At 45.5% G+C, this 25,568-nt stretch overlaps 1 protein-coding gene across 1 annotated transcript; it reads right to left on the bottom strand.

Moving 5' to 3' along the window:
• Positions 1–345: 345 nt before the first annotated feature.
• MAL2 (mal, T cell differentiation protein 2) lies at positions 346–25,484 on the bottom strand. The gene is made up of 4 exons (XM_059395079.1): positions 25,273–25,484; positions 12,336–12,506; positions 5,453–5,608; positions 346–2,669 (listed from the first exon to the last, which is right to left on the bottom strand). Exons 1-4 carry the CDS (start codon positions 25,402–25,404, stop codon positions 2,598–2,600), a joined length of 531 nt encoding a protein of 176 aa, XP_059251062.1. The 5' UTR covers positions 25,405–25,484; the 3' UTR covers positions 346–2,597.
• Positions 25,485–25,568: the final 84 nt, after the last annotated feature.

Genomic DNA, 25,568 nt, shown 5'->3' with positions numbered 1-25,568 from the left:
CTCCCCTCTCATGCTCTCTCTCACTCTCTCTCAAATAAATAAACAAAATCTTAAAGAAAAAAATGCCAAGAATACTGCCTGGCACATAGTAAGCACTATATAAATGCTTTTAAATAAAATAGAGTATAACTTAAACTTTCTTTAAAATACTACTTCCAAAGACTTACCTCTTTGACCTTCACCAAAGAAAAAACGCTCACTGACATTTCCTGAGAGACTTATCTTTGAAACGTTTAAAGCAGAACTTTGATATATGGTGAGTCTAGAAATTCCAAATCAGTCAAGTTTACATCAAACCTTTAACTGAATTTCAAAGTGAATTGTATAAAAAATAGATGACCAAAAGAGATTATCAAATGAATACTTTATTAGAGTCATAACACTTATAAAATAAATTTCTTTTCATCATGGAGTAACCAGATTTTAAAACCAACCAACACTTTCTCATCTCTACAGCATATATAAAGAAATTCTCAAATGTCATAATTTTTGTTCAAGTGCTTTGTCACTCAATTCACAAACCCAGAACACGATTAATCTACAAATGTAGGTATTCACAGTTAGATGAGTTTTAGGCTTGGTTCTTAATGATCTAGAAGCAATCCATTTACAAAAGTGCCACTAAAGCCATTTCATGAAATCATTTAATTTAATGCCACCAAGCATAGACCTGTTATACTCTGGAAACAAAAATAAAATCTCACAACTAAATCTAGCAGACTAACTTTAAATGATTCCAACTTGAATGAACTATATATCCTTATGGCACATTTATGACTTTGTAATATACAATTCATAATACAGGTTTAAGTGTGTGGTATGAAGCTAGAAAAACCAAGGAAGTCAGATACTATAGAAAAGATAGGACATGAGTTGAAAGTCTTAGACTGATTTCTTCTTGCCACATATTGAAACGCGTCTGTATATCACGAACCAAACTCTGATAAGATTCTTCTTTCTAGGGGATTATTATATAAATACCATCTGCTCACTCAGCATTGATCATGTGACTCATTTGGGATGGTTCTACATTCCATGAAATCTAGTAGCACAATTCAGACATGGCACTCTTAGGGGATGACTAAGCCAAAAAAAAAAAGGGCAAAGGGCTGAAGGTTTTGAATGGTCAAACCCCTCTTTTCCCAGAGGAAGCCCACCTGGGGCAGGACATAAGTATCCTGCTTGGACAGTGTGGTGGGATCTGGGACTGAACTCTTACTTGTTCTCCCATTCAAGCCATTTTTTGGCACCTTCCCACAACCAGGGTCTCTAACAGATGCATTAAGGTATTTTCTGTGCAATTCGACCAGAGACAAGTTTTTAGGATGGCTGTTGTTTTACAACTGATTTCATATATCTGTTACCAATGCAAAACAACAAAGATGTTGGGGGGCTATTATCAAAACACGTAAGAAGCTTCAACTTTAAATTATATTTAATACTCTATTCAAATTTAACTGAGAAAGTAATGTGAAATAATGAGAAGTAAAAAGTTAACTCTTTAGGGAAGCTCTATTTGGTAAAGCCTCATATATCCACACACAAATATTCGTATGTTCATGCACAGGACAAACAGCTATATTCCGAAGCATAAATAAACCCAAAGTAAGACATAAGTGGCTAGATACCAGTTCTAGTAGTGGTGAATGGTCTCTGGGGATCTCATTTGAAGGATGCCAGATGAGAAGTCTGCTCAGTTGTTAAGAGACCCTTAGTTTGATTAAGCAACTAGGATTTACTTCACAAATTACTTTTTCCTGTACCCAAGACTCTGCTTGAATTTGCCTGAAAAACTATCCACCACTTCAAGGGTAAGTACTTGACCATTAACACAAAGGCAACGTGATTATTGCATAATGAGGCTAAATATTACATGATTTATCTCGTTTTATACCTTTCGGGATCAGTTCAGTAAAATACATAATATATAACTAAGGTGTCACACCAGAGGTCGGCAAACTATAACCTGCAGCCCACAGGCCAAATCCAGCCTGCTTCCTGTCTTCCTGAATCAAGTTTTATCGGGACACACACTCACTCATTCATTTGCTCTTGCCCGTGGCTGCTTCCACAAAGTAACAGCAGGGTTGAATTTTTTCAACAGAGACTGCATGGCCCACAAAGCCTGAATTATTTACCATCTGGACCTTTAGAAAAAAGGGTGCCAATCTCTGTTTTATGCTAAAAGACAGAGTTCAGTGGGAAGGCTATTTAAAATGTGGTTTGTTTTTGCTTTTAGTTTTTTTGTTAAGGAAATTTTTGTTACCTATTAAAATTAAGGTTTAAGTGACTCAGCAATTAAACAAAAGAGATACCCTTTTTTCAAGAGCAGTATCTGTATATTTTATGGCTATAAAGGAAAATTTTCTTTAAAAAAGAGACAGATGTAAAATTAAAGGTCATTTCTCTGTTTAATATCATAATAACATTAAAATTCCATCCATGAAATGAACCAAACTTGTTATTTAGATTCTCTCCACATACTAAACAGATTACTTTCGGAATGTTGTTCTCTCTGGACAAAATGGTATCCAAATTGATCAGACATATAAAATAGACAAATGAAACCAACACAGACCGTTAGTTTCTAAGGAGTGTTACGGTCGCCATCTTCGTAAAGCCAGACCCAAACTGCAACCATAACAAGCTGTTGTCACAAAGGCAAAAATCTAAGAAAAAGGAAACAAAAGCTCATCAGATTTATAACACTGACTTTAAGAAAACACTTATTCTAAAGAACAACTATCTGAACACTGATCAACCTACCTAAAGATACTTCAACACGTACGGAATATAGTTTATAGTCATCTTTTTGATGAACTGTACTACTGTGTTTTACCCCCACACATCATTAACCCTTCTTTTTTTAAACATTTTGGCCCCCAATGATTTTCTCGTTTGTGGATAGCCTTAGGTTGAACCTTTGTTCATGTGCTGGATTCATTTGTTAAATACTTCTACAACCCCCAACATGATATTCAAAAAGTCAGTATAAGGTGTCTATTCATACAGTGATTTCATGGCCAAGAAAAATACAAGTCTTAGAACTTGAGGATCTATCAAACCCTTCCTGTGACAGTGGAAAATGCCTCAGAAGCAAACAAAGTAAAGCCACAGAAATGAATCAACAGACTGGCATGGGAGATAGTTCTGAAACCTGCACTCAACTCTGAATTACCGCCCTTACTTCCTGACAAGGATTTCTTTAGCACCAACTATGTGTACATCAGTACATCTGGTGTAGACAGGCAAAGAGTAGATAGTGTCCTCATCCTTTGGGAATTTATGAGCCATAGAAAACTGTAAGACAAAGCAATTAAATATGGTAAAACATGATTTAGTGCAGGGATCCTTTACCAGGAAGCTCTAGCTCTGAGAAGGAATACTGGATTCACCTGGGGAACATGGCCATTGTCTAACTGCCGTTCTGCAATTCTCCCCAGCCTGCTCTGCTGGTTGTCTCTTTGACACATCTATAATCTAGACACTGTCTGCTGGATGAGAACAACCACTTCTAGTATGCATTATTAGTGAAAATGCATTTTCCTCTCTCAGGTGCATTGAAATTAAAAGTAAAGTAAGGGATTCAATGCCATGTCACAAAAGCATGCCTCATATATTTAGGAAGTATTAAAACTCAGAAATTAAAGATTCACTTCTACAGGAGGGTATGGATGAGATGGGGGTACTATAGAACTGCAAGCACGTTGAGGTTTACCAAGGCAGTTTCACGTAAGCAGAGAGAGGGACAAAGTCACAGAAGGGGGCGGCCAGAACAGAATCATGCCATGGAGAACACTGAAAACTGGGCTCTTAGGACAAAGGAATGTCGGTGAGAAATTAATGACATGTACCGTCCACAAAGCACTTGAGCACCCACTACTCTTATGAACGTGGGCTCTTAAGGCGACTCCAAGCAGACCCATTCGTTACTACTTCAAGGACCTGCGTGGCAATGAGAGCGCAGCCCACACCACTGAAAAGGAAGGGATGAAAGGAGTGAAGGAAAATCCAACCAGAACTGATGACTCAGGAAGGACGCTTGGGGGAAAAAGTCAACTCCAAGTCCCTGAACTTTTCTTCACTTCACAACATTGTTAAAACCAGTGGTTTCCTAACTGTGGTCTCTGGATAATAGGGATCCCACGGCAGTGCCTCAGAGATGACGAGGTGGGCAGAGGTGGCTTCAGGAGAAGGACGGATAGGCGTTAGTCAAGACCCTTGTCTCCCACTCCAACTAGAGCAGCTGTGCTCTCGCCGTCTGTATATAATTATTGGGTTTTCAGTAAAATTTCATTAGGTGAAGCAATTTCACTTCTCATAAAACAAAGTGCAAAAATCATTGATCTAAACTATAAGCCTGTCAAAGTTGGGACCAGGTCTCCTTTCTGTTGCAGTCCACAAATTGTCTAATTCATTGTAGACACTCATGAATAAATTTTGACAAATCTGGACAGAGGCTTGGGAACCCGATGGCTGTAGGTCTTAGAATCATTGCGCCTCCATCCTTCAAAACCCAGACTCTAGACCTGTGCTGTCCAATACGAGAGCCACCAGCCACGTGCGGCGATTTAAATTTAAATGTAATGAATTAAAAGGAATGAATTAATGGATTAATTAGTAGCCACCATATTGAATTGTGCATATATGGGATATTCTTGTCATTTTATAAAGTGCTGGTAGATGTTAATGGCTATATGGGGGAGTCCTGGGCTGTTTATATAGACTACCTAGGTACAATAGTGAAACATTAGGGCCACCAACTTGCCACAGAGCCATATTAAATATCAGCACCTTCAGGGAATAATTTGGGTTTCTGACACTTTCAAAATTATAAAAACAGAAATAATGTAGTATTTCTTCAAATTACCCATGTCAATGAAAAACAACAAACTCACTTAGTATGTGAATTAAGGAGGACTAAAAATTTCAAAAACTTTCCCCATGGAATGGATTTCATCTGTATGTCATCTATTGTCATGGTGGGAATATTCACGCCCTTCAGCCCTCTGGACACTCCTCAGGGGCAGGAGCTGTACGTGGTTCATCCCAGTCCCCCAAACCCCACCAATTTCCTCCTTCGTGGTAGGCTCTCCATAAGCACACACTGAATTAAAATGAATTACAAGCAGGTACTGACCACTGAAGAACACATCCCCCTCACCACATCTAAAGTTAGGGGAAATAAAAAGTACAATGAATTCTTTCTACAAAGTAGGCTCCGTTGTGCCAGTCCAGCCGCAACCATGGGCTGGTGGTCACCTGCAACAGGGTCTATCACACCGGGGGTAAGGGCAGAACTTTGCTCATGAGGTCATTATACAGATAAATAGCTAGTCTATGTGGAGTCAAATGGCTCCTGTTAGAGAAAGCGATGGCTGCCTGAGGGGTTTCTGGGAGACCGTGACCGTGGGGGTGGGGGTGCTGGTCGCCTGGACTCATGGACACTCACTGTGGCTGCTACGTTTATGTTATACTGGTTATCGCTCAAGAGCGGCTGCACCGTCACGGTCGTGTTGCAGCGCAGGTCATGCAGGGATGTGGCTGCTGCTTCCAGGAGAAAGGCTCCAAAGTAGAAGACGAACACTGTAAAATGGTATGCAAAATCCTGAAAGAGGAGGAAAACAAAGACAGACATCTGTAATTAAAAATAATACTTTTTGTTCCTTATTTCAACTCATGAGGTTTAGATTCAGGAGGGCGAGACCACTTCATCAAACAATCTTCAGCTATACTCACAATTTACTTTGGCTGCTTGAACAGCGTCAAGCTATTAAAATCCAAATGAAAACCAACTGACCTGCTGTAACCGATGTACTGACGAACCTGATGTCCTGAATTTTATAATAAAATACATACTTTCATATGTCTTGCTATTATAGTTATTGGATAATAGTCGTATTATTGTAGTATATTATATAGTTATGTAATAATATACATACATACATTTTATAATTAAGTCTTTTATTTCTGAACAATCATTATTTTTATCCATTAGACTGTCACCCCATATACTGAAGAATGCAGAAGACTTATGACATCATAGAACTCAATACCATATCTCCCTCTATTCTAAAAAAAAAAAAGCAAATTATATATCATATACTTCGACAAAAAGTATAGGAACTCTCAAACAAAACTCACTTGTCATAATGTGATCTCACATGTTGCAGCATCGTGAAGCGTAACTTTGCTGGAATTTACAGCATCTTACATGAACCGATTTTTGTCCACACGCTGCTGTGTATCTTTGTCAACAGCTCCCAGATACCTGCCACTTTACATTCATTGTCATTCATCCCTACAATTGCCATTTATTAATCCCACTTTATAGAGAAGTGATTTTTTTAATTGAATGACTATTCTAAAGCCATTCAAACATAACCTTTTTGAAAGGAGACCTCAAACCCACATAGGGCTGTCTGGTTCCAAATTCCACTTTCTCTCTGCTATCAAGCGGTCATTGACAACAGCAACATTTCGGAGAAAGAACAACACAATGCCTTTGTAAAGGCCCATTCAGCAAACAAAACTGTCAATTGTCCGTGAGAATGGTTCTTACTCTGACTAGAATAATAAGGAAAAGTTAACTTACCAGGGATGGGAATTACAAAGGTATGCACTAAAAATACACTCCACTTAGCACCTCTACTGTAGAAGCTGACTCACCAATGCCTTTAAAAGACTCAAGAGCAGTGTGACAGACGGATCGTGTGTCTACTCCATAGCAGAAGTGCTCAGATCCACAGAGCTTGCAACAGATGTTAACTGAAGAAGGTCAAAGTCCAAACGTCCCTCCTTTTACAGATTAAAAGTAATAGAGCTAGATCTCAACTAGTAATTAAGATTGGAGAAAAATAGGGTTGAGATCACTAGGTGCCCATCTAAATTACTGAGGTGGACCCTCAGAAGTGGCTCAGGTGACCTGAGGAGGGGTGCAGAAGTCTGATGACGTGGCTGCAGCTCGGTGTGAGGAGGCCCTCCCCTTCTTCACCAGCCTGGGCTCATGCTACCCTCCCATCTCTCCGAGCATCAGCCGCTGCGATCAGATCAGCTACCCACATCATCCTAGGTCCTAGGTATCCTAAGGTGCTGGAGGAGAAGGACTGAATTCACGGCAACCCAGGCCAGAAAATCTCTCTGCAGGCTCCTGCACTTCAGAGTTGGGCAGGCAACGTGCAGTGGGGGCTACACGTCTTTGTGAAGCAGCTCCCGATGGTCTCCTTGGTCCTTGCGCATTGGTAATCCCGTAGGGCACACAGTCGCTTTGTGAGGAGTCTAGTTAGCTGACAGCTCTGGCTTCGGTGGGTTAGGGTACTGCTGTATCCCTCCCGGCAGTCCCCGGATAATGACGGCACAGTGGGGACACCGGTGCCCGGTCTCTTATGCCTAATGCAAGACTCTTAAGGCAAAGCCTGGGCCCCTGAGCTTCTCCTTAATTTGGGTCAGACAGTCGATCTGCAGCCCACTCTAGGACTTCCCTGCTTTTCCCCATTTCCCTCCCCAGACAGGTACTATCTCTTCCCCGTCCCCTCAAAAAAAGTCTCTTGCAGTTTTTGGAGTTTTGTTTGTTTGTTTGGTTGGTGGTTTTGTTTGTTTGAGAGAGAGACAGCAGGAGCAGCGGGGCGGAGAAGGGGAGAGGGGGAGAGAGAGAATTAATCTATGTAGGCTCCAAGCTTAGCCTGGAGTCCAACTCGGGGCTCGATCTGATGACCCCGAGATCCTGACCTGAGCTGAAATCAAGAGTCAGACGCTTGACCGCCTGAGCTACCCAGGTGCCCCCAAATCTCTTGCACTTTTAAATTCATCATACAGTCTGCTTTCCAGTGGACCTGAGATGACAGATATGTTCTTTAATATCCTGAACACTCCCTGCTTGGCCATTAACATCATTGTGATTAATGCATCCATTGTGTAATTATTTCTTTTTGTTTTTTAAAGATTTTATTTATTTGAAAGAGAGAGAACATGAGCAGAGGGGAGGGGCAAAGGGAGGAGCAGGCTCCCCGCTGAGCAGGGAGCCCCATACAAGGCTCGATCCCAGGACCCTGAGATCATGACCTGAGCTCAAGGCAGACACTTACCTGATTGAGCCACCCAGGCGCCCCTGTGTTATGACTTCTTTACTGACACTATCTGCTACAGCAAACTCTGAGAGCCACTACAGGCCCATCTCATTCACCACGTTATTTCTAGGGCCTACTCTAGGACTCGGTATGTATCAAGAGCTCCGTCAAGGTCCCCCATGCCGGGGAGAGCCACACCCACATTTCTATCTGCCCTTCCGGGCGTCTGATTCGGATTCCTGCTACGTGTGGAACGTATGCAAGAAGGTCTTCCACAGAGTTTTGCTCATTGTTTTGGACAATGTAGATCGTTTATATAAAACCGATGGTTCTTGAAGGTAAGCAGGCCTCAGAGTCATCTGAAAAGCTTGTTACTCTCTGTGTCACAAGCTGTGTCCCAGCTTCTGAGTTTCTGATTTGGGACGTCTGTGGGACCTGAGAATCTGCTCGCCCAACAAGGTGCCAGGTGCTGCCGCCGTCGCTGGTCGGGGACCGCCCTTTGAGAACCACCTGTCCTGAGTCCTTGGCACCTCCCCGTGAGCAGACGGCCCCAGCCCCTTTCCGGGTCTCCTTTGTATTCTCCTCCGCTTCTGTCTTCTGCCAGGCTTCCCGATAGTCACGCAGCCCGGACTGTGGCAAGCTTGTCTGCCCTTTTGCTCAGGTAAACAACCTTAAGCAGAGCATGATTTTTTTTCTTCTTTCTTCTCCATATTCTTATCTTTAGCCCCTGTTTTGCTCCTCAGGTCAAATTTTTACTAACTAGTTTTAAAGAAAGCTACATGGTAAATGGGGGAATCCTGGTTTCCACAATGGCAGCATGAAAATGGGACAAGAGCCACGCTGAGCTTATCTCCCTCAACCGTAGAAATGAGAACAGTAGTAGTCTTCCATGAGGAACTGTCATAAAGATCAAGTAAGTAAATGAATGTCGGAACAGAAAATACAGTTCGGGACATTCACAGCAGTAAGTGAATCAACAACAGGCAAACGCATGCCACCTACTTTGGGGAAATAGAGTGCAGCACGTTGAATTGCATGGGACTCTTTTTTTTTCTTTTTTTTTTGGTAGCTCTTATTTTTCTAAAATATGTCTTTCCTTTTTTTTTTTTTTTTTAAAGATTTTATTTATTTACTTGAGAGAGAGAGACAGTGAGAGAGAGCATGAGCGAGGAGAAGGTCAGAGAGAGAAGCAGACTCCCCATGGAGCTGGGAGTCCGATGCGGGACTCGATCCCGGGACTCCAGGATCATGACCTGAGCCGAAGGCAGTCGTCCAACCAACTGAGCCACCCAGGCGTCCCTGTCTTTCCTTTATAACCCACCTCTCCAAAAATGGAAAATAAGTAGGGGGTGTCTTATTGTAAAGTTAGGCAAAAGGCTATTTCCTCTCTACAAAACAAAAAACAAGACAACAGAAAAATAATCTCAAAAATCAAAACTTGCTTCTTTCCTCAAATTAGAAAAGGGCAAGTTTCTAGCATTTAATATTTGTTATTACATATATTACATACTGTATTTTTATTTCATCAAGCTGGGGAAAAAATTCTGAAGATATCTACCACCACAAATGTTAATCCAACCTCATGCTCAACAAAAAACAAGAAACCATGAATATTTTAATTAATATCCCACAACAAATACTTTTAGAAAATAAATTCTTCCAAAAAATGCATTCCTGTTTCCTTCATGTGCTGTACGCAGGTAACATTAAGCTGTTATCACAAATGGAAACAATTATTTTTTGAGCAGTTGAAGTCTAACAATTCCAGAACGCAGCAATTAAAAACGGTTACCATCTGGTGACGATTCCATGATATGCATGGCTTAGAAATTTTTCTGGCAGAGAGAATACACGATACATTACAAAACCTACTAAAAGCAACCCTGTGGTCAAAAATGACTGATTATGTGAAAAATCACAAAAGGAGAGAGAGAAAAAAAGGAGCCTGTTCTAAATATGGCCAGCATTTAAGTCAGCTCTGTAAAGGCAAGATGAGTTGGCTCTTGGAAAGTGTGGCCGCCATGACAAGGCCGTGCAGAGAACGCCACTGTGCCAAGTGCTGCATGGGTCTACTGTTTCCTCCCTCAGTAAGAGTGGACGGCCCCAGCTAAAGAACCCTGGGTTCAGCTCTGCAGGTGACCTCTGCAACACAGTGGTAGGGTCTTTCCAATTTCAGCTGCCACTTTCATTAAGTGGTTTAATTTAAAAAAAAAAAAAAGAAAGAAAGAAAAAACAGCACACACTCTTACATTTTATTGTCTGAACAACAAACATAATGTTACAAATGGGGGAACCCCATATTTAGGAAACCTAATGAATTTATAAGGATATTAATGATGTACTCAATACCAAAAATATTGAGTATAAATGAAAGGAGAAAATATGGTATGAACATATGTCTAACAAAACCAGGTGGGATGCTGGGAAACAGATACACATTGGTACAGTGTATGCATCAACTATTAGAAGGAAGGCTGGGCAGGGCAGAACCCTGGAGACTCACTACCTTCCCAGGTGATAACCCATTAGTGGCTGGGCTACCAGGAGGTCCAGGAAGGTCCCAGAGGACAGGACAGGGTGGCAGCGAGCACAGCACTTGGAAAGAGGTAGCAGGTTGAAGCAATGGCTGTGTATTAACTAGTACTTCAGGCTATACTGGTTCCTGCTGGCCAAATACCATCTTTGGAGCTTAATACTTAAAGAGCCTGGTGGTGCTTACCGACATCGGGTATGGACTGATTCATTCATTCGTGAATATGGGAAAGCCAAGCATTCTGAAAGAGGAGGTTAAGCAATCTATCTGTAACTTAAATAGAGATTTCTGATCTTCATCACTTGACAAATTATTAGAAATATTTTCTCATCATTAATGAGAAAGCAAGGCAAAAACATAGGAACACAAAAACATAGCAACTTATGAAACACCTGTGTGTGGGTGGGGGTGGGTGTGTGTGTATTGGGAATAATTTTTCCTTAAGTTTTAATTTAAATTCCAGTTAGCTAACATACAATGTAAGATTAGTTTAAAGTGTACAATTTAGTGATTCAAAAGAAGGACTTTCAGAGTGTCAAGCTGCAAGCCTTGACATATTTCAGGAATTAGGATGATTATGGATCGTACACCACAGATCAGATGCAAAGCCATTAAGTACTTCCGAATACATTAATTCCAGGTAGGTACTATTATTACCATTCTACAGATGAGGAAATCAGAAGCCACAGAAGTTCCATACTTTGGCCAAGGCTACACAGTTACTAGACACACCAGACCTCCTTTCAGATTCCGTCAAGACTGTAACCCTTGCCCCATGCTTCCTCCTTAACTTTGCAGTTAACCTACTGCGCCCGGGCTGGCTTCTCGGGCAACTACACCACTAGGCTTCACTGCTGGTAACATCTGGGGTGAGGATGGCTCTCCTTACGCTCTGGAACATTCTTTAATATGCCTAACATCCCTCCTAAAGCTGGTAGATACAATGTTACTGTACCTGAAAAGAACAATACCATCCTGACTAAGGCCTGATTTAAGATCCTAATCAGCAACTGACTGAAATGGAACAGACGTTCCTCCCTGAACTCCTCACAAACTTCTTCAGGTACTGTCCGCCGCAGACCAGAATCCAAGCTCCACTGGCCATTCTGGAAGAGTCTCAGAGACGGAATAAGCCTCAGCATGAAGAAGGCCCCCTCTATTACACGGGAAAAGCGAAAGCAAGTTGATCCAATTTAGTGGCCATCATAATTTTTAAAATTAGGTGGATTATAAATTCATTTCTTAAAATTAACAATTCTTACTAGTTTAGGAGAGGAATTAAAAATAAACGATCCCCTTTTCTAAGTATTTACAGTAGAGAATATACAGCTACTGGTTTTCTGAATGGAACGTATATATTTAATATCTGAAGCAGAAATTGATGGAAAATTTCAAGATCTATGTCACAGTGTCCATCTCCCAAAGGCACCTCCTTGATAGTTCAATAGCTGCAAAGCAAGTCATCTGTTGCAGGAAATAAGAGTCTTTGAGTAAAGGTTGTCTAAGTCATGGCGGAGTAATAGAAAGGTTGCTCGGCTCTATCGACAGGAATCTCACCAACTGGGAGCCTGCTTCCCCGGGAAGGCAGCCACATAGCCGCACAGCAGACCTGGGGGTCGGACCTTTTTTCTCTCACTGGAGGCAACAGAGAAAACAGGGTACCAGGCACTTCAGGGCAGAATAGGATATTTATACGTTTCTCGCATTTTCCTGAAATAGACTTAAAAATCCCTTACCAGGAAGTTCCAGTTGGCATCAATCTGAGTCACCATGCCAGACAGGAACAGGCCCAGGAAGAGGAGGGAAAAGAGAAAAGCCGTCACGGACACGAACATGACCCATCCTTGCAGCAGAGGTAGAGGAACGTTGGAGGAGGCAACCAAGATCCAGACGAGGCCCCCGAACAGCTGCGGGAAGGAAGAAAGACGTCACAGGCGTGGGCAACAGACCTGAACACGCTCCTTCCCCTGCCTCTCACCCTTGGTTTCTCCCCAGCCCGCCGCGCACAGTCCCGCAACCGCACCCACCACCTTTCCTCTGTCCTTGTGCGTGCGCGACTCCAGCTTCCCTCCAGGGCAAGGCCAGGGCTTCGGCGGACAGGTCAGACCCGGGGCCACACCCCTCTCTGCACCTGCCTTTGTGTCGGATTCTCATCCTCAGCCCATGAACAGACACAGAATCCGTTCATTACCTAAAAGTATTTCCGTTTGACGCTGCTGCCTCTCTACTAATGTCCTCTCCGGTCAACCGTTTCTCAAACTTCATCTGTGCTTGGTCCCCACCTCCGATCCGTGACCTCTGACTCTTCAAACCACTGGCTTCTGCGCTCACCGCTTCTCCGAGAGTTTATCAGCCAAGATCAGCCGTAACTTTCTAACCTGTCCCTTCTGATGGCCATGTGCCCACCCTTATCATGCTCTATTGGTACACACGAGATTACTGCCTACCCGGAGGATAAGAGCCGCCGCTGCTGTACAGGGTAGTCAGCACAACCTGCCTCATTTATTGACACGCCTCTGCGTGCTGGCCATGGGAACAGGCACCTTGGATGTTCACAGACCTGACATTCAGTAAACACCTAGTGCCTGTCGGGCCCTGCTCCACATGCTGGGAATACAACGGTCTACACACGACGCTGGGTTTCTGCCATCACAGAATTCACCATCTCTTACAGGAAAGAGACTATTTTATTTTATTTTTTAAAAAGATTTATTTATTTGTTTACTTATTTATTTGGAGAGAGCAAGTGGGGGAAGGGGCAGAAGGAGAGAGAGAGAGAGAGATTCTCAAGCAGACTCCACACTGAGCGCAGGCCCTGAGTCAGGGCTCGATGTCATGATCCTGAGATCATGACCTGAGTGGAAATCAAGAGTCAGACGCTGAACCAACGTAGCCACCCCGGCACCTCAGGAAAGAGACAATTAAACAAGTGAGTAAAATGCTGCTTCACACATGTCACAATTGGGCAAACAGTGGGCACTGCAGGTTCCCAGATGGAGGGCACTAAAAACCCAGAGCTGGAAACTCAGGAAACACACCCGGAAAGCAACAAACCAAGAGACAAAGCTAGGGCATGTAGGGGCAGGAGGAGAAGGCTGCCCCAGGGCAGGAGGCTAGCCCTGAGAGGACCTGGCAGAGCTGAGGGGCAGGGCTCAGCTTGGCAGGGACAGCAGGTAGCACGTGGGGCATGGCCGGAGGAGAGCGCGGGAGGCTGAGCTGACGGGTCGGGCCGGTCCACTCAAGGAGGTGAGCTTCTCCCACAGGCCACTGGAGGCCACACAACACCTGAGCAGGAACTAGCCTGACCCAGTCTGTATTCAGAAGCTTCTCTCTGGCCAGAGAGGAATGAATGCGGGGCTGAGGGACCACAGAGGAGACCGTTACAGCCACAGAGCACAACCCAGACTTGGGCAAGAAGCACAGAGGGGAGCGAAAGGATTAGACAGAAACTGAGAAGTGGTGGCAGGTGGTGACCGATCAGATAGGGGACATGAGAGCAAAAGAACAGATAAGGAAGAAACTCAGATTCCTGGCTTGGGCAATGAGGAGTGAGGGAGACGTCACAGGAGGAGAAACGATGACGTCACAGAGACAGTCAGCTTTATGACCCTCACTGCCACGGTCTCCTCTAACCTCCCACTAAAGCCACAGAGGCTACACACCCTTTGCGTGGGATTCCAGGCCCCTCATGCTCTAACCTGTCTTTCTCAGCCTTTGTCCCTTCCCACGAAGTCCCTCACATTTCACATTAAAGAAAAACATCCACAGTCCAAAGACAAAGCGCTTTCACATCCGGCGGCCTGACATATGCTGGCCCGGAATGTCATTCCCTGCCCACGTGTATTTGAGAAACCACCATTCAGAGTCCATCTTGAAGAGCACATCATCTCAGAAGGCCTTCCCGAGTTCTACCCCGCCCAGGTGCCCGCCCTGTGCCCTGGGCAAGCTCCCTACATGGGTATGTTACATGGATGAGAACCATCGCAAGTGGATCTCCCGGCTTCCAGGCCAGCTGCACTAGGAGACCCTCCTGGCATCCGGTTGCCTTCTAGGCTGCTGCGCGCTAAGCCAGTTCCCCGCTGACACAACAATCCCTTCCTATTAGCCAGGCACTACACTGGAGGCGGCGGTCCAAAAACCTAGGCTGTGCACCCATGCTGAAGCCACCTCTAGCTGAAGCCACTCTAGGCCACCCCCCACACACAGTTATATCATAGAAACATGTCCCTGTGGCATGCAGAAGGCTCTCCAATATTTGTTTCGTAAATAAGCTCCAACTTTCCAAGAACAGCTGGAACTCTACATATTCATATTAAAAACCAGTAATCAAGGGGCTCCTGAGTGGCTTAGTGGGTTAAAGCCTCTGCCTTTGGCTTGGGACATGATCCCAGGGTCCTGGGATCGAGCCCAGCATCAGGCGCTCTGCTCAGCGGGAAGCCTGCTTCCCCCTCTCTCTCTGCCTACTTGTGATCTCTCTCTCTGTCAAATAAATAAATAAAATCTTTAAAAAAAGAAAAACCAATAATCATGTGTATCTTGCTTCTTAAGTATAGAGATAATACCCAAATTGCACAAATCGCTAAAAGTTAAAATCACAAGTTTTACTAATTCAAGTTTCTAAATGGAGGCCCAGTCGTATAAGCTATTACCACCTTGAAAAAGATTTTCGAAAGCATAATACATTATCACTTGAGTATGATAATGGCAGTACCAATCTAATCAATTTATAATTGTGGTTGTTGGTATATCTGAAGTCCTAATTTCAAATTAAAAAAAAAACAATTAAAAAAATTAACAATCAACCCAGAAAGTTTCATGAAATAAGTCTAAATCATGAATATGAATGCATATTTTAAAAATTTAGCCACAACCTTTTTTACTAGCTATGAAAGAAATAATGTTCCCGGTAAAAAGATTCTCTACTCTTTCATACTGTTTATTAAATACGTGAAGGTGATAAGATCTTCAAATCTTTCCCTTTTTTCACAGCATCATCTTCCTGGTAACCTTTTCTTACTCTCCCACTATAAATAACTTGCGCTACTTTATTACTTAAGAAATATGCATTGCTATTAAATATCTATTATTAAAGAGTCGTTTATGGAGAAGCGAGGGGTGAGTACACAGGTAATAAACTGGCCACGTTTATCAGACGCAAGCAGACTCCACACAGGATGCAGGGATTATGATAACTTGGCTCTCTGAGGAAGGGCTATATGATCCCCCGGAATTAAAGAGACATTTCATAAACCCCGACTGGACCTCAAACTAGTTGGTCTCAAATCTCCTACCAGGCACTGTAGAAGAATACTCGGGGAAAAATGGGAAAAAAAAAAAAGAAAGAAAGAAAGAAAGAAAGGAAAAAAACAACGAGTTTCTGTCTCCAGGAGCTCTAGGTTAGGGAGAAATAGACTCCATCAAATCTGATTCAGGAGCAGATTGTGGTGAATACTATAAAAAGAGCTCCACACACTGTGCTCTGAGAGACCGGGAGAGGAGAGAAGAAACAGAGTGGGAGGCGTTGGGAGAGGGAGGTAGGGCAAGGACGGGAGGCAGGGGAGGGGAGGGAAGCAGGGGGGCAGAGGGACAGGGGAGGCAGGGGGATCGGGGGGACAGGAGGGCAGGGGAGGCAGGGGGATCAGGGGGACAGGAGGGCAGGGAAAGCAGGGGCGGTGGGGGGCGGAGGGGGTAGGGGAGGCAGGGGGCAGGGGGACAGGTGGGCGGGGGGAACAGGGGGGGCAGGGGAGGGCAGGGGAGGCAGGTTTGGAAGCAGGCTTGAGAGGTAGACAGGGCTTGGACGGCGGATGCTGATGTGAAACAGCAGAGACGAACCATTCTCATCATACTCAAAATTACAGCCCTTGCAACACCTCCAAGGCTTGGGAAGGAAAAGGAAAGCTTATACAAAAAGAGAACAGATTGGCCTCCTCATGGGTGGTGTGTGTGTTACCGGGGAGTGGGGCAGGGGAAGGAGGAAGGTGCATGAGTGCCCTTCCCAGTCTATCAGCACCCCAACGCCTCCCTCCCCCGGATTCCTGGCTCAGTGAGTCTGTGAGATCCGGGCAAAAGTCCTGCTCCCCATGGCAGCTTTGGGAGAGGCCACAGGGATGGGCTGGAGAACAGAAGCGAGGCCACCAGAGAGACCCGCCTTCCTCACCGCAAGACGGTCATGTCGGTACAGGGGTGACGGGGCTCTGACACAGTCCTTTCTTCCTCGCTTCAGGATTTCCTTTTGCCAAAAGCTACCTTTTCTCCATGGGCTTCCCAAGCTGGCTCCAACTTAAAAAAACTGATCCTTACATAACACGACCACTGTCCATCCAATGCCGGGCGTTACTAAGCCGAGAGCATTTACTAGCCTCACTGTAACCATTCGCATCCCGGTTCAGTACAGGCGACTCTGGAGGGAGCCTTGGTTTTTGAGCACAGAAATGGTTAAAATCTGCAGAACAGCTGGTAAAATATCCTAGCAACGGCTGGGTACACACGCTGTGGGGAGGGGCAGAATGCTTTGTCCGCCCCCACGTTCTCCCCTCTCAGATCTGAATCCACATTCTGACCTCTTGTCTATCACTGCCTTCCATCCCTTTCCAGTGCCCTAGAAAGTCTGACACTTACATAGCAGATTCCCCCAATGCACCCCATTTTGACATTTCTTTCGGGAAGTACTAGCTTGGGGCTCATGCCTCTGGACCCCAAGCTCTACCAAGAAAAACGGCTGGACTTCCAGGTATGTTGCAAAGGCCAACGTTTCCTAGAAGTAGGTGTCCGCCTTCCCCTGGGACTCAGTTTCCCCCTTACCCTCTGAGTTGCAATTAAGGCGATCCTGGCAGATGCCTTGCGTGCTCAAATGTGCGCTGGACTGCAATTACTCGATCGCCACACAGTCCGAAAACCCCAGCCCTCCTTGGTGGCCGACCATCTGCTCGTCACCGGAGCTTGGCTCCTGTAGCCCACAAGGGTGTGACAGCCGTGCAGCCTTCTCGTAAGCAAGCCGTGGAAGTTTTCCTCCACGCATCTCACCGAACTGCACCCTCCAAGTTGGACTTAAAACTAGGTAAACATGCCAGTGCCTACTCTGACCTATTTTTAGTCAATGTTTGGAATGAGAACAGGCAAAGGTAAATGAATCTGAAGGTACGAAGGACTGGTTAGACTACCCCTAAGGAGAAATACTTCATTATTTAGAGCTTCCTGTGTATGACATATAACCCTTTCTCTTTCCGATTTTCCTGCTATTTATAGATCGAACTTTTCACCACTGTAGCAGTGATGAACCAACCAGCAGACTGGAGGGGGAAAAACTGTCTCTTCGTCTGGTTTATAAAGTTAGCTTGAGTGAGAGGTTGAGGCTGATAAGGATAAGAGAAGTATCAGCTAGCATTTATCAAATGCTTATACCCCAAGAACTGCTCTAAAGGTTTCATTTGTACCAATTTAATCCACACAAACTCTGAGACATGATTACCATTTTATTCCCATTTTACAGGTAAGTCGAAGTAGACAGCCTTTAAAAACTTGCCCTAAGTTACACAGTTAATAACTGTTGGAAATGGGACTTGAACTTGGCAACTGGCTTCCAGAGCCTATGCTCTTGACGCTATGCTATTGTGCCTCCCTCAAAGGTTAGTGTTCCTTTTAGAGCAGGGTTTTCTATCCTTCTGCTGTGGACTGGCTTGCTGGAGGTGGGAGGGTTGATTGCCTATCAATTGGGTAGTTAATTGCATTTTTCTGAGGACACAACTTTCGTCAGAATCTCAGAGCCATTTGTGCCCCTCCCAAAGTTCAGAATATCCTATCTTCTTGGTAACCTCTCCTATTGTAATAAATGCTGGCTTACTGGGTATCCACAAATGAAACAACGTGGTTAAAGAATGTTTAATGTTTTCAGACCATCATCTAATGAATAGATTACCTACTATTAGCTCTTTATACACAATTTGTAGTCCAAGTTTTTTTTTTTTTTTTTTTTTTTTTTTTAGAGTTTACTGATTCATTTGAGAGGAAGAGAGAGCAGAGAGAGAGAGAGAGAGAGGGAGAGAGCAGGTGTGTGAACACAAACAGGGGGAGAGGCAGAGGGAGACAGAGAAGTAGACCTTCCAGTGAGCAGGGAACCCCATGCGGGACTAAAGGCAGATGTTTAACCGACTGAGCCACCCAGGCACTCTCCAAGACTTTTTAAACTGGGCACATACTTCAGTCAACATGTACCACTTACAGATGTGCTTCCAAGGTAGCCCATAAATGTGTAAATTCAGTCATGGCGTGACTGTGGTGGAATGTAACCGTCCTGAGAACACGGCTGCTATCTCTCCAAGGCCCCCTTCTTCCCAGCACCGCAACTTTTCCAGCTAGCCTGAACCCTAGCTTGGCGCTCCAGCCCCTCATCCCTTATTTTCTGCAAACAAGTCCATCCCACTGGCCCATGCTTCTGCCTAGCATGTGCCACCTACATTTTCTCTGGATAAGTAAATGCTGATAGCAGGTCTTCCAGAAAGATTTCCCTGGCTGGATGCCATCCCTCGGTGCTTCTGTGGTTACTGATCACTTGTCTCTTCTGTGTCACTTAGAACTACTGATTTGAAATCACAGGTGCATCTGGCTGTTTGGCCCACTGGAGTATGAGGTCAGAGTCAGCAGCATTGCCTCAAACATCTCTCCATGTTCAGAGCCCATGACAATGCTTTGTCCAGAAGAGGTTCAGCTATGTTCTCTTCAAAATGAATGAAAACCCACCAGTGTGTGTCATGAACGGTTCTAGAAGAAAATACAGAAGTACAGCTTGAGATGCTCAGAACACACTGCTGTCTGGAGCCGAGCTCACTCCCTGGTACATGGTGGGTGGTTGAAAACAGGCATGAAGATCAGCGAAGCAAGAACACGTACTTCTCAATTTTTCAGTTATTACTGGCAGCACCCACCACCCTGTAGGAGAACTCAGGAGGCGGGGATGGAGAGTTATGGGGAAGTTGGCAGTCTAGCTTTTGCCAGTCTACCTCATGACACCCCATTTTCAATCTTCTTCAGACCCCAAAGGCAGTTCACCCATTCTACTGCAATTCCTGCTGGAACTCTTGACCGGGGTAGTGGTTGCCTTGTGGCTCACATGCCCTCCTCCTGCTCCCTCCATCCATCCCCATCCGCCCTCTCCCCTTGAGGACTTCCATCCAAACTGGTCCTGGTCCTGGACTGGTAAGCACAGCCGGCAAGGCGTGCTTGTTTTAAATCAGAGAGAGGAAAAGAAGACAAGTTCGGGGAAGGAATGAGAAATAACAGACCTAGAAGAGGCCTCTGTGGAAAACAGACGAATGCATAAGAAGTTTTACTTTTTAGACTTACATCTGAAAGTTTAATAAAAATGTGTTTGAGGATCCTTAAAAGAATTTGGTACTACGGTTCTTCTTTGTTTTGTTTTCCTCTCCATCCAACCCAAACTTCCATTTTGGTCTCTTAAATAGTCGGTGCTAATGTTAAACTGGAAAGCACATCTTATAGGGGAGAAATATGTTCTGGTCCCTTTTTATTCTTACTTATCATTGCCTTTGATTTTTTAAAAATCCTCTTTTCATGTTTGTGGGTAACTACTTATCACCGAGGTTTAAAATGTCCGTGCAGGCCACTGCCCTGACATCAGCAGGCGCTTTATAAATCATCGGTTCTTTCCCTCTTTTTAACTTCCCTCCTTCTGGAAGCTATTATACAAAAGTTAAGAATGTCATATAGGGTGACTCTCTCATATAAAAGAGGACATAGGAAATTCAGATCGGACGGCAGATTCCTGGAGAAGAATCATGACATTTTTCAAAGTTGCTCGGGACATCAACCGCCAAGCTGCCCTTCTCCGCTCCAACCAGTTTCTCTAGAATATTTTGACACGCTGTCCAGTTGGTCCCGCTGACCCAACAGCATCTGTCAGGTGCCGCACGCGCACGATTCAGTGTACACTAGCCTCGTTCCCACTGTTTGTCATTACACAGCCTTCCCTATTCAGAAACATCAACTCAAACATGCCATGTTCAGGGCTCTTATCACCAGCTACCATGTTTCTACAGGGTTCTGCAAAACCAATCTCCTCTCCTCGGCCTTTTCCTTTGGAGCTCGAGGTCAAGACATTCAGGAACCGGACTCCAAGGGTTCCGTACTGCCATTCCTCATGTTCTGTACAGGGCTGCCAGTCAGAGGCAAACGACTGCCGAAAATAATGTTTTGGCAGGGGCATCCATTTATTTTCTCTTATGAAATGTTAAGGACTCTTTACCCATGGCTGGAGATTTTTAACCCAGAGGTAAAGGGAAAATCTTGCTTATAGAATTAAAACCCTGTTAGAGAGGGGCACCTATCCTGGAAGAGCCCCTCTTCACCACTGCCAACGCTCAGTGTCCCTGTGCAACTCAAATCCATTTTCTGGGCAAGAAAAGGAAACTCTGTACATCTGACCATTCGTATGTTAGCCCAGTGTCAAAGCTCTGGGCTGAAAATAACCTGCAGTCCTTCCACAGATTGCTCTGCCTGGCCGCACATGCCTGCTCGGAGCCCCTCCCACCCTCCCCATCATCCACTCATTAACATTTGTTTTCCTGGCATAATTCCTCCGAGTTACATCTTCTATTTAAGCCTGGTCTAGTATCATTTCAGGACAAGCCACACGTTGCGTACTTGGTTGACCTTCCAAACGTCAGATCTGCCTCTCCCCTGCTCCACTTCTTTCATTTGTCAAGTTGTCATTATCCCTCCTTCAAACCACTGACACAAGCCCCGGAGCTGATGTCTCTGCCTTCCATCTGTTTGATAACCAAGCCTCATTCCGCAAAGATCTCTAAAACACAAGTATGGTTGCATTTGCCCCCGTCGGTCAGCAGCTCCCCATCCTGTGCCCGGGCCTATCATTTCCCAGCGCATCACAACTCGGGCCCTACCTGCTCGTTCTCCTTCTGCCTCCTTCCCACAAGTTCTATAAAAAACCAAAACAAACTAACAACTGCGGGAACCCTCATGCCACAGTCTGTCTGTCTCTGCTCAGTGGGGAGCCTGCTTCCTCCTCTCTCTCTCTGTCTACTTGTGATCTCTGTCAAATAAATAAATAAAATCTTAAAAAAAAAAAAAAAAGAGAGTCCTAGAATATCTCCCATAAAGAAAAATGTTAATGAATATCTTGGGGAACATGGGCTGTTTCTCAAACACCAAAACCATGAAACACACGAATTCAATATATTGACCTTTATTCCTTTCCATGTTTAATACTGTTACATCTAATCTTTTTTGTGCATTATACAAGGCAAGCTGAGGACCGGGACCTGAAGTATCTTATTAAGCCCAATAGTCCAGCTGCTCCAGGGTCATTTTCTTATGAACAGACCTGCCTGGAAAACACGTTAGCTCCCGCTCACTCTCCATACTTTCACCTTCCTTGAATGGTAGTTATGTTTACACATACCATCTCAACTAGGTTGTATGCTCTTCCAGGCGAAGAAGGGTCTAAGCGTCTTTTTTTCCTGGAAGAGTGCCTTGCACACAGTAGGTATTCAATTCATACCTGACAAACGGCTTAGAAAACATTAATTCGGGAAAACATGAGAGAATTTGAAAATGAAACTTTGACGATGATGTTTTCCCTCATTGCAAAAATAACTTAGCATTAAGCTCTTCATGGCAGGCGTAGCTCAGTGCACAAACTGAGGGGCTGATAATCCATCTATATGGGAATGGGACACACCTATCCCAAAAAAGCATGCCTGGCGTGTGTGTGGTTGCAATGTTCTCTACCTACAGAGCCAGTGTTATAAATGGCCTTACCTGGTGCTGCCGGGGGGGGGGGGGGGGGGGGGGGGGGGTGGGGTGGGGGGGGGGGGGGGGGGGGGGGGGGCGCTGTTTGCATCTTTTGAATGACCTCTCAACAAATGACTTATACTTGAGAGATTATGAATGGGTATAATAAGGGGGATTGAGATTGAATTCTTCATGTAAAATTTGAAAGAATTTACACTGAAGTTTGTTGACATATAATGGTATATTAGTTTCAGGCTTATGACATAGGGACTCAACAATTGTACACATTACTCAGTGCTCACCACGGTAATTAGTCCCACCATCTGTGAGACTGAATTTTCTGAGCAAGTTTGATCTCTGCTCTCTTAGGGCGTATAACCCAATATCTCTAAGCAGTGTGGAAGAAGAAGGGCCAAGAAGGAGCTCTAGTTTGGCTCACAATGAGGTCTGTGTTTCTCTGAGGTCACCAGTTTCATTGGATGATTTCGGTTATTTTACTTTTGCGGGGGTGGGTTGGGGAGGAGGGATGATGATATTCAAGTAAAAGAGGCAAGGGAGACCTAGATTTTAACCATCACATATGTTTGGCCATAATAAGGGAAAAGTAAACTGACAAAGCTTTTGGAAGTGATGCTATTCTATGTAGGTAAGGGTCTGAGACTCATTTCTTCAGTAAGAAGCCAGACATGAAGAGATAAGAGGAAAGTCTGGCTATTTCTGGGAGCCTGGGTTCCTGCTAGAATGGGGAGGGGTAGAAGCTCTTGTACAGGGAGAAAATTCATATTTGCATGAGAGCTGTCTTGTCCATGGCCCTGATAAAGACCGCTGATAAAGGCGGCTCTTGGCGGTTCCCAGCCATGACTGTACCCCAGAATCTCTAGGGAGCTTTTAGAAGAACCTGGCTGACTCTGGGCAACCCACCCCCTCCCCCAACCCCAGAGATTCCAATTTAATTAGTCTGGGCCAGTCACCATATTTTTAAAAGCTTCCCAAGTAATTAAGTACAGCAGAGTTGAGAACTAACTACTTGGCCCCATAAAGAAATACGGGGGCAGGAGAGGGAAAACACAATAGAATAAATCACTTCCACTTTTTCCCATCAGCATTAGGCAACGTTTCCAAAAGTGTGATAAGACCACAGATGATCCTCGAGACAGGATTTGATTCGACAGCACACGGAGAAGCCGTCTCTGTATATATGTTCCATATATACATACAGGTACCCTTACCTATCCTTACATATATACATACATGTGTAAATATATATCTTTGAGTAAATACTAGAAAAATACCCGCAGTATATCTAAGTTGAGGACTCATGTGTATTATTGTTTAGGATGAGGCTTAAAGTAGGTGCTAAAGTTTAGGAAGGGAATTGAAGTGAACATTCTGTAAATTCTAGAACAGGTGGAATGCGGATTTGGCAAAAACTTGTAAAAGAGGTATGCAAACAACTGGAGTTTGAGAAACATGGCACTGAAGCAGCCCAGAACTTACACAAGCTTTCTCCCCAGATCCTACTGTTCTGAGCGCATCTCCCCCACACCCAGCAGAGCCCGGGCCCAGTGCCATCTGCTCCCTACTCTTCTCACATGGATGCCTGTGCCTCATCCCAAGTACTCAGATGCTTCTGAACTGGGCTCAGACTCAAACCAGCCTCTTCCAGCCTCACCATCACGATCCGATTACTGATGGCGTAGCCTGTAACTCCCTTGTCTCCTTTTTCAGATTCAAATCTGAGCTAAACTTAACTTCGCACGCCTTAGCCACCTCAGCATAATAGGGCAGAAAATCAATGCTCACAAGGCGTTCCAGCCCCAGGAGCACAAAAGTGAAACCGAAGCGACCAAATCCAGGTTATGCAAACTCAAAGGAACAGGTGAGGGAAGGGAGATGAAAACTCCAGACCCACCAAACAACATCAGCCTCCAGGAAGGGCAGAGCCCTGCGCTCTGGATTTGCCTTTCTCAGGCGATGATGCAACCGTGAGTTGCCCAATTTATGTTTGCACATTTCCCCTGGTCCACGATGAGTTCCAAAAGCTTCCAACTCCATAAAATTGCCTTCAAAAAGTTTACGTCTCTAGCCCAATAAGGTTGCCGGTCAGGCCAGGTGACCTCACCTTCACCTAGACCCAGGAAAGTGTGCTGACAAGGTGTGGAGGGGCACAGGTCCACTAGAAGCCAGAAGGTGCAAAGGTGGGCAGCGAGGAACTTGACAGCCACGTTTCCTCTGCCGCTCTCTCTTGCACCCACTGCATTAGAAACTGCCAAGGGCACGGTTCATACTTGACCTTTTTCCCTGCCCTGCCTCCTAAACTCTGCTCCTCTCCCCAATCCAAAGGGCACTAATAATGGCAAGGGGTGGGTGGGGCGGGGAGCCCAGGTCTTAAGCCCGCCTTCTCTTCCTGGTACCTCCCGCCTCGGATTTTCACCTCGTGGCAGCCTCCAGGTCACTCAATCACCGGCTGGCTACACCTTTGCGCCACCCAACAAAATGGCAGGTTAGCAACAGGCGAGGCCCAGAGCGCCTGCTCTAGCTCTAGCCAAGCGCGGCCCCCGGCCAAGCCGCCGGGGGTCTCCGGCAGTGCCCCAAGCCCAAACACCCTTCCCCTCTGAAAGTCCTCAATCCGGGGCCTCGCCGGGCTGTCTGCTCGCTCTCGCGGGGCGATTTCTGTCGCCAGCGGGGGAGCAGGTGCCAGCGTAACAGGTGCCAGGCGAGTGGGCCCAGGTTCCGGCTGCGCCAGGCAGGGAGAGGGCAGAACCCCAGGAGGGGCGCAGGTAAAGGCCACGTCGGGGGGAAGGGAGCTGGGGCCCGCGCGCAGAGGGACACAGCCCCGGGAGCAAGGATGCCGCTGCCCTTCCTCGCTCCCCCCGGCGCGACCGTCACCGAGGCTGCCCCACTTACAATCTCCAGGCAGACGAAGGCACCCGAGTAGGTCCGCAGGATGTCCGGACCGGCGGGCAGAGTGATCCGGGGCGCCGGGAAGGACACGGCGGGGTTCGGGGGCGGCGGGACTGGCGCTCCGCCGGCCGACATGCTGCCGCTGCCGCTCTGCGTCTCCGCGAGCCGCCGCCTCCCTCCGCCCGCCTCGGCAGCCCGGGCTCCCGCCGCCGCCGCCGCCGCCGCCGCTCGGGTCCGCGGGGTCCGGGCGCGCCGCGCGGGAGGGGGCGTGGCCGCGCTGCCTCGAGCCGCGCGGGGCC

The sequence above is a fragment of the Mustela nigripes genome, chromosome 3, assembly GCF_022355385.1.
Source record: "Mustela nigripes isolate SB6536 chromosome 3, MUSNIG.SB6536, whole genome shotgun sequence".
Lineage (NCBI taxonomy): Eukaryota > Metazoa > Chordata > Mammalia > Carnivora > Mustelidae > Mustela > Mustela nigripes.
The sequence above is the reverse complement of the archived record's forward strand: the minus strand, read 5'-3'. Positions and strand labels throughout refer to the sequence as shown.